At 34.5% G+C, this 14,283-nt stretch overlaps 1 protein-coding gene across 2 annotated transcripts; it reads left to right on the plus strand.

The window, feature by feature from the left end:
• The first annotated feature begins 3,883 nt into the window (after positions 1-3,883).
• On the plus strand, positions 3,884-14,041 carry LOC142354439 (uncharacterized). Of its 2 annotated transcripts, none has more exons than XM_075406732.1 (5): positions 3,884-4,056; positions 7,338-7,542; positions 8,987-9,056; positions 9,851-10,021; positions 13,909-14,041. In XM_075406732.1, exons 1-5 carry the CDS (start codon positions 3,899-3,901, stop codon positions 14,019-14,021), a joined length of 717 nt encoding a protein of 238 aa, XP_075262847.1. In that variant the 5' UTR covers positions 3,884-3,898; the 3' UTR covers positions 14,022-14,041. The 2 variants fall into 2 exon arrangements, with proteins under 2 accessions (XP_075262847.1, XP_075262848.1); XM_075406733.1 differs by having other exon boundaries at positions 13,922-14,008.
• Positions 14,042-14,283: the final 242 nt, after the last annotated feature.

A 14,283-nucleotide genomic window follows, 5' to 3' on the forward strand; every position in this document is an offset into this window, starting at 1 on the left:
GGAGCAGCTAAAAAGGGCAGAAATAAGTTGATAGATTCTTAATCAAAATTTATCTTCTCAGCATTTATTGAAACGAATTGTCTAGTCTGCTTTTATTATATTTCTGAAACTGCAGATCTACAACACTATTGCTGCTATTTTCTGGCAATATGTCTGTCAGATATGTCTTCCAGATGGCGCCTGCTCAAAGAATTCTATCTGTGCTCTAGTAGACTGGCTAATTGTTTTTGCTATTGAAAATTTGATTGCAAAGGTTTTGTGAAAGAATGGACGTTGACCAATTCCCATTGAAAGATATTGCGCTTCCTTGACTTGATGTCAAAATATTAGCACGAAAGGTAATAGCACTTAAACAATTGAAAATTTCACTCGATCTGAATGAAACTTAACAAAAAAGTTTAGATTTAAGGAAAATTGAAAAGTTGAGCCCACCTTGAGTTTTCTCTTTGATCCGTACACTCTTAACACTAAAACGAAACTCAAGCGAAATTTATTGTTGTTTTTACAGATCAGGATTAAAGTTTTCAAGTGAATTTCTCAGACTAATTTGGTATGACCCGATAACATTGGTGAACGAAACACCTTGAAAGTATACTAAAATTATAATACGAAGTTTATTTAACATTTAGTCGTGAACAAAAGGACCTGAAACGTATTTTTTGGACTCACTTAATATATACGGACAAAACACTCGAACTTAAACCTGCAAACTCCGTCATCTCAAAATTTGAATCGACACACGAGTGTAAATACGGCTGTTCTTCGGGCTTTTTTATTAACCATTTCTAGTTTCTTACTTGCCGTGCTCATTTACTGCCTTCGATAATCTCAGCAGTAACAATTTTACTTTAGTACCGATCTTTCTAAGTTCGTACGATTATTTGACAGAGTGAGTGTAGACTCAGACATTGAAAAGAGTAAGAAAATGGTAAGGTTGCCTGAGGGCAGGGTTGCCTGCTCCTTAATCGTCAATATGTAGCAGTTTTTTGTTTATAGATTGATCTCTTGCTATAAACAAATAGCAAGAGATCAAATAGCTTTTTCCTGTAATATACAATCTGTTACCTCAAATTTTGAATCATAAGAGAAGTAGAGATACCTGGCAAAACCTTCTTTTTTTCTTATGACAGTAGCTTTCTGAAAATTCCACTTCACTTCTTCTTTTATTAATTGTTGCGATTTGAATAAGGAAGTCCACCACCTCAGGTTTTCAAACTCTACAACAGTTTAAAGATTCGCTCAGTTTGGTTGGAACTCACATACGGCTGACGAAAGAAATTAACTTTTTTTGCGAAAGCATGAAAATAATCCGTTTGCGCAAGAACTGGGCGTCAGCAACGACTGTTTTGATTTCAACCACTCTTAAACAAAATTAATTTTGCTGATGGAATTGAACTTTTGCCCTCTAAAAAACATTTTGATTAAAACCAAGTCTGCTAGAGATCTGTTAGATTTTTGATAGGTTTCTAGTGTTCTGCTTCCCAAAATCGCTGATAAGGCTATTAATCACGATCTGAAGTCAGAATGTTTGAGCCAACCAATACATGCCGTTTTTCCTTTTTTCTTTTTTATCGCTTTTTACTTCCCCCCCCCCCCTATATGTCTTTTCTGGAAAAGAGCAATCAGATCTCAAAACAAATACGTCCAGTGGTCCAGTACCAAAAAAGTATATCAATCAACAACTGAGCCGCTATTAAGCAAATGTTGATTTGAAGTTATATGATCTTGTCCCCTGATTTGCTGACATAACAAGTTGTCATTCTAAAATCTCAAGTATATATTGAAATTCATTCCATAAACTTTTTTTTACTGGACTGAGGTTTTGTTCAATTTTCATCTTGTCAGCACGCAATGTTTCAACTTTTTTCGGTTTTTTAAATTCAAAGAAAGTATTCCACTTTGCGTGCTTTCAGTACGGTTTGAATTGTTTTAATTCTGAATCCTGTATAGAATTTTTGTATTCAAATTATCAGCCCTTTAATTCAAATTTTTGTATTGCTTTTATGTTATTGAGATAACGCTCATTTTGTTTTATTACTTCTTGTACGTCTGCTTTTATAGATTTTCTAATCTCTCTGTTTAGTTCCTTAATAATAGCCGCAGAGCGATAGCTGGACCTATTATTGGCCTTTTCTTGTTTTTTTTTTTAATTTCGTCAAGATTTTTGTTAAGACCATATGACCTCACAATGACTTCGAATGTTCTTTTTGTTCATTCGTTGTTGCAATTTCTAATGAAACTGCGTGCGTGATATCATTTTTCTTTCTCACTGGAGCGAGATTTTTGTTCATTCGCGTGATTAAGGTTTTGGTCACACGAGACTTACCTCACTCTCTAAAATGACTCCCTCACTCTGAAATTGACTTTTCTTTATTTTAATTCAAAGAGATAAGGTCAATTGAGTACATGTCACTCTAAATGAAGGTTATTTGAGAGCAGCTAATAGAAGCAGCAATAACAGCAGATTCTTAGTCAAAATAAATTACCTCAGCATTTAATAAAAGTAAATTTTTTTAGTCTGTTTCTTTTTCTATATTTTTGAGACAGCATATCTAAAAAGCTCTTGCCGCTACTTTCTCGCAATCTGCTAGCCATGTTCCTGTGTTTTAAACACTTCATTTGCCCTAATTATGCGTTGTTTTGTCTTACCCATCACAAAAGTACCTTTCCGTTTTTCGTCATCTTTTGACCAAAGAAACTGACTTTGGTTGCTCACTCAGGCTGGTTGACTTACGTTCCTGATTTTCTCTTTTCTAGTACTAATTTGCTCTTAGAGTTCGGTACGGTTAATAAAAATGTGAGTTTCCTTTTTTTTTTCAGTCTCCTCAGCCTAATTTGTATAATTTTTTGCTTAGATGACACTACGCCAATGCCGAATTGCCCAATTTGATTTTTTCGTCCAATGATCCAATTTTATATTAGCGCACGGTATTTCATGTTTGTTTTCATCATACTTAAGCAAGCAATTTAATCCCATGTTTGGTTGTGATAGCTTCATATCAAGTCCCACGGGCCACTGAGGCATAGCAAAATACACTAGCTAAATATTATGCTAAATGATTGGTCTGGCAATTTCAACATTAGAATAAAATATTTGGCATATTTTGGGTATTTGTCACTTAGGGTAAATTGGCATCGGGTATTTTGTCCTGAAACCTTGATTTTGCAATCCTCTAGTGCGTGCACTTTTGTTAACACTTAGTTATTACTGTAATTTTGTGTCTAGGGTGCATGTTTTGAGGGGGGGGGGGAGGTGTTGAGGGGAGGGGTTGCAAAGAGTCAAAGATCTCATTTTACTGACCATCTGCAACACCCTTTGACAATTTATGGCAATATTTATTTCGGAAGACAATTGACTGGGGTGGTATAGAAAGGGTAACTATGTGATCAAAAGCTTACATACCGTTTCTATCCTGTTCTTCATCCTCGTCGAAAATTTGCGGTTCTGAAGTATGTGTGAACAAATTTTACTTTTATAATTTCTTATCGTTATCTAATACTAGGTGGCACTAATCATTACAGTTCATATATATGTATATATATATATATATATATATATATATATATATATTTATGTATATATATATATATATATATATATATATATATATGTATATATAAATATATATATATATATATATATATATATATATATATATATATATACCTTTATAAAGGGGGAAAGCTATACATTAAAGATCGTTTATGAAAACGGCCATTTCCCGGGTCGAGGTTTTTCGGTGAATTTTTGTAAGAAATGTCGTGATTGCGGTGAAAAAAATAATTCACCGCTTTTCACCGCATTTCTTACAAAAAAATCAGCGCATAGACTTTATTTACTTCAAACTCAGCTAATTGGTTATCATTTTTTTTATTTAGGTCAAATTCTTCCTCTCAAATGTCGCCCAAATTTCACACTAGAATCAATAGACGACCAGTGAATGTTGTTGACGAGACAAGTTCGACTGATAGTGATAACAACACCAGTCCGATTGCCCTTAGAAGAACAGCCACTACCCGCAGCCCAGCTGCTAGGGTCGAAGCGCGTGCTGCTCGGCATGGGCCCATTTTACACGGCGATAAAATAAAAAGTGAACACTCAATTATGACAATTTTGCGTCTAAAGTTGTTAACTTGGGCTGCAATTGCAATGATGCTAAGATGCGTTGATATATAGATGTACATGTAGCACATTATCTGGGCATATTTTGTCACTTTTGCTTTTTGGAAAAAAAGGGTCTATTCTTTTTCGCCCCCCCCCCCCCCCCCCCCCCCCCCCAGTGTTTTTTATGACCCCCAGTTACAAATTATATGTTGTATATAGCACGTTACCATGTAAGAAATTAGCACGTGCGCCTGGGGGTCATAAAATATTTATGCTCACTAAGCTGGGGGGGGGGGGGGGGGGGGGAGGGGGAGGGGGGAAGAGAATAGATCCAAACAAAGTTGAAATCAAAAGGCGAATCTTTCCTACCCTATGGAAAGGCAGTAACTCCACCCACGTAGCTAGAAAAAACAACAATTTGACTTGTGAAAAGATTATTGATCGACTGATGAAAATAAAACGTTGTTTCACCGCCATTAGGATGATCTATCATAAAAATATGCCATTTTTTTAACCAAAAGTCTCGTTTGTAAGTCCTTTCAACTAGATCACTCAAAGAAATACAATAAATTTTGTATCGATTGCTTCAACAATTATTTCAACCTCTGGCAAAGAGTTTTTAATAGCCGCACAGCGATAGCTGGGGCTATTATTGGCCTTCTCTTGGTTTTTTTTACGACTCGAAGAGGAGTATTGGTTTTCTTAAGGTTTTTTTTTACCGGAAGTACTATTCGTTCAGACGAGGTTTTGACCTAAAAGCGAAAGCGAGTAAAATTGCAGTGTGAGCTAATTTTTTCTGAGCGAGAGAAGTGATCATGCGCTGCGTTTAGAGAATGACTTTTTGACATTGAAAATGTTTTTGACTGAATGGCACATATAGATAACCGTTTTTAGCCGTTTTTTTGTCTAAGTGGCCTAGTTTTTTTGCTTGTAATTTGGTTTTTTGTAGAAATAATTTTTAATCGACGCTATGTTGAAATGTAAACCCCGGAAATTGATAGCACAGTATTTTGCATAACCTGAAATTGCGTTTCAAATGCGAAATTGGCACATATTTCTTGATTTTTTAGTTAATTTTTGGCTTTTTTTCCTATTAATTTCTTCATTTTTTGGATCTTTTAGCTGTTTTTTGTCAAAAATCAGTTAATATGGCAATTTCCCTTTGATAATTCACTTTTGCTTGTATTTTGCTTTTAATTACTAGAAATAGTATTTTTGGGAACATGAGGGACTTTAATTTAGTTGCAATAAAAATTCAACCATTTTTTCGGTGTTAAGTTTTTGAAAAAACAGATAAATTTTTTTTATAATGTAGTCTTAAATATTTTTTGACCACTTTTTTGCAAAATGTTTCATTGTTTTCCATGTCTGAATTCTGCTTTTTCTTGTTTTATTCTGTTGGATTTTTGTCTAGAATGACTCGTTGTCTTTTCTTGTCTCGAATGCTGATCAATGAAATGTACTCGTTTTTCTTGATTTTTTTAAAATTGATTTTTAACTTTCAAAAATCAAGAATTGGTCTTTTTGTTACGGTGTTCCTAACATTGTGTCCATATTCTTCACATTCTTGTTTGTATCATTCTAGTTTTGTCCTGGCGCCTACTTTTATATTCTTTATATTGATTTTTTCAGTTGTTAAAAAATTGAATGAATTCAGCTTTTTCTTAGATCTTGGTTTCTTCGGTTTGCAATTGATTTAACTCAAAATAAGGCAGTACTGGGAGTTTGCTAGGAAGTCTTTTCCATCATTTCTATTTATTACTATTCATTGCAATTTTCTTCCGGGCTTGGTGTTGTTTTTAGACGATTTTTTGCCTTTGAATATTATTCTGTTGCTTTTGTTTTTCTATGATTAATTTAATTTTTGATTAAGTATGAAATCATGTCTAGCATATATACAACAAGGAAGAATTATGTATTATTTTTGTCTTAATTGCCGTGATTAGAAATCTAATTGTAGTGGTTCTCTGATTCTTAAGTTTGAGCACTCTTTTTTGAATAATTTTGACTTTCCTGTCTTTTTTGAAAAATTTTTATCTGCCATTTGCTTTCTCGATCTTTTTGAGATTAGAATCAATAATTATCTGAGGGCAATTGATGGCCCTGTCAGCTTTGTCCGGCTATCAGTTTCTTGACCATCCTAAAAATTTCAGACCTTCTTAATGTTACCAAAGGTTTTCAATAATAAAATTTTGCTGCATTTTCTTTCTCTTGGCGATAGTGGTTTAAATTTCACCGATTTTTAGATCAGACCCGGGGAGGTAATGAGTTAATGGTTTAATACAAAAGGTAATGGCTTCAGCTTTTTGTGAAGTTTTGGTGCTTCGAGTCGCTTCCGGAATTCTTCCGGCTATGTTTTTTATTTCGTCGTCATGATTTTTGTTTCGACCATATGACGTCACAGCCAATTTTTGTTCATTCGTTCATGCAATTTCAACTAAATTGCATGTGTGACGTCAATTTTCGCTCTTAGTGGAGCGAGTATTTTTGTTCATGCGCGTGATTAAATTTTTGGTCTCACTCTCAAAAATGACTTCCTCAATTTGAAATTGACTTTTATTTACTTTAATTCAAAGAGATAAGGTCAAATGGGTGTGTGTCACTCTACATGAAGGTTATTTGAGATCAAATAATAGAGGCAGCAATAACTTATACAGATTTTTAATCAAAATATAACAGATCAGCCTTCAATGAAAAGACGAATTTTTTTGGCCTGTCTTTTTTACTGTTTTTTTTTTAGACTGCCGATCTACGAATCTATTGCGGCTATTTTCTGGCAATCTGCCAGCTATGTTTTTAATTAGTTTAATTACAAAATTTTCCTCAAAAACTGAGAACCGAGCACCAAATCTTTGAGTTTTTTGAAAATATTTGCGTAACTTCACACGCATAGGTCTCAAACTGACAGTGCCGACGTTCAGACCAAAAAGAATGCACGATTTTGGCGTCGTGTGTTCAAATCGTGGGTCTGGAAACATTAATTGAAGTACAAAAAGTCTGAACATAGATACTTTCCGCGGAATACTTTAGCGGTGAAATGGCATAATTTCACCGCATTCACCGCATTTCACGCATTATGCATGAAATTTGCGGTGAAAAAAATTTTCACCGCTTATTTTACATATTTTTCCGATTTTTACCGGGAGTCTAGGACGATCTGGACATATTGTCTTTCGGTCTGGTACCTCAACTTGGGGTATGTTTTGTAAAATTGGGTCTACTCGGCTAAAAGATCGTACGAACCCGGAGTGAGTCCAAGTAGAATTGATGCTCATCATTTGACCCCTCTGGAGGACGATTTGATATCGACTGCCAGAAGAAGGGATACAACTCCAACACTGAGATTCGTGGAACCAGAGAAGCCCAGAAGAGCCAGGAAACAGGAGAGGTCCGAAATGAAGGGAATACCTCTAATTAAAACGAATAACGAAGAGGGGGTAGGTTCCAGTAAAACCTTTTTAAGAATCTTCAACTGAAAATTTTTTTTACAAAATATCGGGTACCACCCGGCCCAGGGGTTTCCCCAACAATAACCGAGAAAAGTTTTTTTTATCAGTCCACTATGAATTACACTCTTTGTAAAGAGTGTAGTTAGAGTGTAGAGAAAGGTGTAAACACAGTCTAATTTTTCAAAATTACCCTTATGCACTATTTTCCCCAATAAACAAAAGTGTAAGAGGGGAATGGGCATTTCACCTTTATCCGGGGGGCCGGGGGGGGCAAATTTGCAAATTTTGATGAGCTACGCCGTGCCTGTCAAGGCACGGCGTAGCTCATTGGGATGCTGTCTTTTTTTTAAGATCTCTTCACACATTTTCATGATTCTTGAAGTCAAATTGGAGTAGTGATTTTGGTCACGCCGCAACAGGAAGTGGAGCAAAAAAGCGAGTGGTTTTGCGTCGTGAAATTTTTTCGCTCTAAATTTAAAGTAGAGTGAGAAACGGTGTTGGAACAAAAAGTCGCTTTCCCGCTAGTGGTTTTTTGTTCACATGCTGCAATTTCACGTTGATTTTTACTGTTTTATCAATTTTTTGGATTTGATTTGGTTCTGAATGGTTACCCAATCCATTCATTGTTCATTCGAGGCCTAGTTATTTATTTGAACCAAATTTCTCTTTCTCGCTAGTGGTTTTTTGTTTTTTTTTACATGCGGCTCTTTGACTTTGATTTTCAGTTTTTTTTTTTAATTTTTTGATCTGGTTTTTTTTGGAAATCGTTTTCCCAATTCACTCATAGTCCGTTCTAGGTCTAGATTTTCTTAAGTCATTAAAAATTCTTTGAATTGTACGGCAGGACATGTCCCCCTATGTTTTTTAATTCGTTGTCTCCATTGATGATTCTTGTGACAATTGACTTTTTCAATTTCATTAAATTTACTGCTTTGAGGTTAAAATTTGTTTGCGTGACGTCATTTGTTCTGCTTTCAGGTCAATTGCGTGACTTACTTCACCCAAAAAATGACTTCTGAAATGGTTTTATGAACTTTAAATTTTATGAACATATACTAGTTAAAGGTCATTTGCTAGTTAAAGTTTTTGATTTCGAATACTAATTTTGAGAAAAAACTCCATTAGGGTTTTTTCCTTATAGAGCGTATGTGTCTCATAAAAATGACAGTCCGAATCTAACCAAAAAGTCTAGTGGTCTTTTAAATGACTGGTGGTCAATCTGTCTATCTTATTTTTTTAGTTGTTTCAATTCATGGAAGGTCACAAGCGTCTATGGCGGCTATTTTCCGGCAGTCTGTCGTCTATGTTTTTTCGAATCAAGCTAATTATATTATAAACATAAGGATACCGGTACTTGAAACAAAGAACTATTTTCTACAAATCATCCAAGCATTTATTAATATTATTTTAAATTATGTTAATGGTGTTTCAGCGCAGTAGCAGCGAATCTTCTGCTAAACGCCGTGGACTGATGTTGGGCTCTTCCAGAAGACAAACAAGTGGTAAGTTCGGGGAACCCCCCACCCAGAAAATGAAATATATGTTAAAAGTGCAAGTGACATGAAATTACAGTACGCAACGTGTTTTTTACTTAGGTAAAAAAATATGAATCGCTCACTGCTTCCGTGAAATTTTTGTAAACCTATTTGTTTTCCATTTAGCTTTCTCAGTTAAAAAGTTTAGTTTTAAATCAGCTATGAAATCATGAGTTTCATTTGTTCCGTTAGACGAGTTCAACTTAAAAACCAAATCTTTTTCATTGAAAAAAGGTGAGAAAAAATGATTTGCGGTCAAGTCGCAAAAAGTGTGAAAACAGATTTGATTTTTCAAAAATTCGACAGACTTCAGCCCATTCTGATGTAATTTTTCCGCCGATTTTTGAAAATTCAGAGCATTTGAGGCGTTTCATGGATGTAATTTTGAGAAAATTTCAGAACCCCTCTAAATTTCTTTCAATGCGTTTTTTGTTCTTGTAGTTCTGGCTATTCATTTGCCATTTCGATTAATGAAATTCTCATCTCACGGTTTTGACCCGAGGAAGATTTTGTTGATCACAATTTTGGATCTGAGGCACAATTTTTCATACCAGGTGGCTCCAAAGCCACGGTGACACTTGTTTTAGATGCTTCAATTTTTTTCGATGTTTATCTTGCAAGATGTTGCAAGCGGTTGTCAATCTAGAAAGAATATTGCAAGATTATTGCAACAGTAACATTCTCTTGCATGATCTTGCAAGATAGACATATTGTCTCAACTAGGGAAGTCTAAACTGAAACTTATCAGTAAATGTATGCAGGTACCGTTGACCGGAGACCCAATACAGAGCCGACTGGGCTAATTGTGCCCTCCTATGACGTCTTAGACAGAGATGGGATGCTGAGACCAGAGGCCAGTTCATTCAGAGAGTACCAGACATACGGCAGACCGGTACTACCAGACGCAGACACGGTCATCGAGAATGAAAGTGGTCAGTATTCATGTTACCCGGAGGTGAAATGTTTCTGCAAACCCTTTTATAGTCAGCCCCATAAAGTTGCAATGCTGTCGAACGTTTCAAAGGTCAAAGTTCAAATTTAATGCATGCAGATATCTAGCAAAACAGTGTTCATTTGCATGCCCCGAGCTTTTCGAACGTTCATGGGACTTACTATAATTGCATGCAATTTTTGCATCTTTCTGCAGATAAAAGGCAATAGGTAAAAATGTTTTGCAGAAGAATTATGAACTGCATAGGCACATTGGAGTAATGATTTTGTACTCGCATATCCATTTACCGTCTAGCCTCATTGAACCCGGTATTGGCTGGGTACGTCAAAACTCTTTTTAGTTTAGTTTGTATTTTCATCCAACACTCTCTATAAACAAACTTTAATCTTTTTAATAGCTGCGTCAGCAATTCCAGGCGGCTATTATTGCGTTCCTAATTTTTTTAATCGTCTAACAGATTTTTGTTTCGTCTTACCCTGACATCTTGGAATTGACTTTTTCAATGACTTCAGTGACTTCAACTGCTTTGCAGTTAAAATTTGTGTTCGTGTCGTCATTTCTGCTTTTTGGTCAATTGCGTGACTTACCTCACTAAAATGACTTCTACACTCACTTATGGAACTTTAAATTTTATGGACATTTACTAATTAAAGATCAATAGTGTGCATCTAAGTAGTGCCAAACTTATATGCCCTAATTCTTGAGTATCAGAGTCTGGTCAATCTGTATCTTATTTCTTTAGTTGTTTCAATTCATGGTTGGCCACAAGCGTCTGTCGCGGCTATTTTCCGGCAATCTGCCGGCTATGTTTTTTGTTAAACAGCTATCGAAAATTTTGCCAGTGGAAAAGTCGTGGGTGCGGTTCAGAGTTCACATCAAGATAACTTGTGAAAGGGTTATCAAGCTCTTGCCAATCAAAAAGATCTGTTTGGGTTTATCGTTATTCCTGTGGCAATTGAACGCAAAATCAACCAAATCAAAACAGACAAACTAGTGCGTCTGATATCAGTATTACTGCAGAGAATTGTTCTTTTTATTACATTAAGAGATTTTTGTAATAATTTTAAACATAAGAATAAGAATATGAGAAATATGCTTGAGCTTGAATAATTCCTTTTCATGCTTGAGCTTGATCAAAAATTGAACAATGCCTTTTCATTTCGTTGTCTCAACCTTTTTTTGTTATTATTGAGAGGTTTTGAAAACAAAGAGTAGCAATCTATAAAAAGAAAACTCCAACACTCTTGACTTTTTGATAAAACACTAAAACCTGAAACCATGCGCATGTGCATTTCGCCAAGGAAAAAATAACAAACAAATTTGCTGATTTTAAACTTTTTGTCTTTTTGAGATTTTCAACAAAGTGCTCTTTTAAACAACAACCAGCAGCTGGATATAAGGTGGGCTTGCCTACTGAGTGAGCGCTTAAACACGACGCACAAGGAGTTGCGATTATTACGTGTCAGTGTTCCGTGAATTGCAAAAGATAAATGTTGGTTGTTTTTTTTTCACTGATCTTGTAATTATCGAAAGTTGTATTATTGTTCTTTGTTCATTTTCTAGGTTATGCATTCAAATAAAATGAAATACAGTTTGATAAATTTGGTTTGAGCGAAAGCGTCAAGATCCTTTAGCAGGCTGCACACAACTAAATTTGCTCGAACAGTGACACAAAAGTGAGCAGACAAAAGAAAACCCCAGTGATTCTGGAATTTTTGTTGTGTAAGATCCGACAAGGTGCTGACTAAGAATTTCTATAGTCTTAAATCTTGGAAGATATTAGAGGATAAAAAGTTCTTAGTGTGCGTTTCCCTCGATAGAAAATCTGCGATAAAATTTTATCGGTAAGATCTGATAAGACAGAATACAAGATAAAAATTCGTCTTGTTAGAATTATTAGCGTGTAAGATCTGATAAAATGAAATTATTATATATGAAATCAAACAGAAGAATTGTTCTCTTGTATGAAATGCTAAGACGGAAATTTTATCGTCTAATATCTGTTAAGACAGAATTTCTATTATTTCTACAAATAATTTTAAAAAGCTCCTTTAGGCCTTTTCCCTATAGAGCGTATGCTTTTCATAAGAATGACAGCCTGAATCCAACCCAAAAAGTCTTGTGGTCCATTAAAGGACTAGTGGTCAATCTGTCTATCTTATTTCGTTAGTTGTTTCAAATCATGGAAGGCCACAAGCGTCTATCGCGGCTATTTTCCGGCAATCTGCCGGCCATGTTTTTCCAACACTCTCTATAAATAAATTTTTAATCATAAACGGTCAGCGAGATATTTTTGCCAGTGGAAAAGTCGTGGTTGCTGTTAAGAGTTAACATCAAGATAACTTGTGAAACGGTTATCAAAATCTTGTCAATCAAATAGATCTGCTGGAGTTTAGCGTTATTCCAGTGGAAATTGAAATCAACCTAATCAAAACTGACGAAGTTTTGCGTCTGATCTCAGTATTAATGCAGAAAAATATTGTTTTTACCTATAGAGATTTTTGTTATATTTTTAAACATATGAATTAAGAATATGAGAAATATGTTTGAGCTTGATGCACCTAAACTCTTAAAGGGAATGTTCTCAGAGCTACTAATTAATGTTTTCTTTCTTTGGCGAATTACTGTTGTCTAGTTATCAAAGATACTTTTCTAGTTGATCACTAGCGCTTTCAATTGCTTCATTTGCTAAGTAAGTATATCAAAAATTGAACATTTTTTGTTCAATATGTTAATCAAATATTTTTTTATTATTAGGAGCTTTTGAAAACAAATATTAGCAATCTATCAAGAAAAAAACTTCAACCCCCTTGACATTTTTGATAAAATACTAAATACTGAAACCATGCGCAGGCGCATTGCACCAAGGAAAAAATAACACACAAATTTAAATTTTTTTGTCTTTCTGATATTTTCAGCGAAGCGTTCTTTTAAACAACAGCCAGCAGCTGCATATAAGGTGCGCTTGCCTACTCAGTGCACTTGCCTTAAACGCAACTTAAGAAGGGCTGAGATAATAACGTGTCAGTGTTCCGTGAATTCTAAAAGATAAATGTTGTTGTTTTTCACCAACTCAGTAACTATTGAGAATTACGTTGTTTTTATTTTCATTTTCTAGGGTTATGCTTTCAAACAAAATGTAATACAGGTTGATAAAATTTATTTTCATGGAAATGCCAAGCTCACTTAGCAGGCAGCACACAACTAAATTTGCTCACAGAGTGACACAAACGTGATCAGACCAAATGAAACTCCAGTGATTCTGGAATTTCTATCGTGTAAGATCTGATCAGATGCTGAACAAAAATTTCGATTCAGTACGATCTTTTAAGATTTTAGAGGATAAAATTTCTTAGTCTGCGAATTACACGATCATACTCCGCTCACTAGAGTTTATAATACAAAGATCTGATAAGGCAAATTAGAATTTTTTTCTTGTAAAATCTGATAAAATGAAATTGACACTTATAACTTACAAAAGAATATCTAACTTGTAAGAACTGGTAAGTTGGAATTTTTATCGCATGAGTTTTGATAAGACAGAATTTTCACCTTGTAAGATCTGACAAACGTCTTTTTAGATCTTATAAGAAGATGCATGCCATTGCAGGCTAATTGCAAGATGGTTTTGTCAGAAATTTGTCAGATCTTACACGATAAAAACTTCGAAATCACTGGGAACACAGTATATAGGATACGGCAAGTTATTATGAAAATTTTGTTCAAACTTAGCTCAACGTTTTTGCTTTTTAATCGTCAGGCACTTTTGTTCAAAAACATTTTTTAACTATCGGTTGTTCGCATTTCTTAAAATGTTTTTATTATTTTTCTGATTTAAAAAGAGTTTTCCCGTTAAATTATTTTCAGATTCGATTAACAGATCAATTCCGCTAAACTTGGGAGGCACTGGGACTTCTAGAAGTGAAAAATACCCGAGGCAATCAACACAAGCTGTCATTGGGAGGGAAAGCTGTGAATAGAGATAGCAGCAATCTGAATGTAGGTTTGGCTAGTTATCGTGCTGAAGTTTCTTTGATTTCATTACATGTGTCATATATAATGTATACTTATCTAAATATAAATAAACAAATAAACATATTTACATATATATATATATGTATATATATATATATATATATATATATATATATATATATATATATATATATATATATATATATATATATATATATATTACATAAATAACTATATATTCATAAAAATGTATATATATATATATAT

The sequence above is a fragment of the Convolutriloba macropyga genome, chromosome 15, assembly GCF_964194025.1.
Source record: "Convolutriloba macropyga chromosome 15, txConMacr16.3, whole genome shotgun sequence".
NCBI classification, from domain to species: domain Eukaryota; kingdom Metazoa; phylum Xenacoelomorpha; order Acoela; family Convolutidae; genus Convolutriloba; species Convolutriloba macropyga.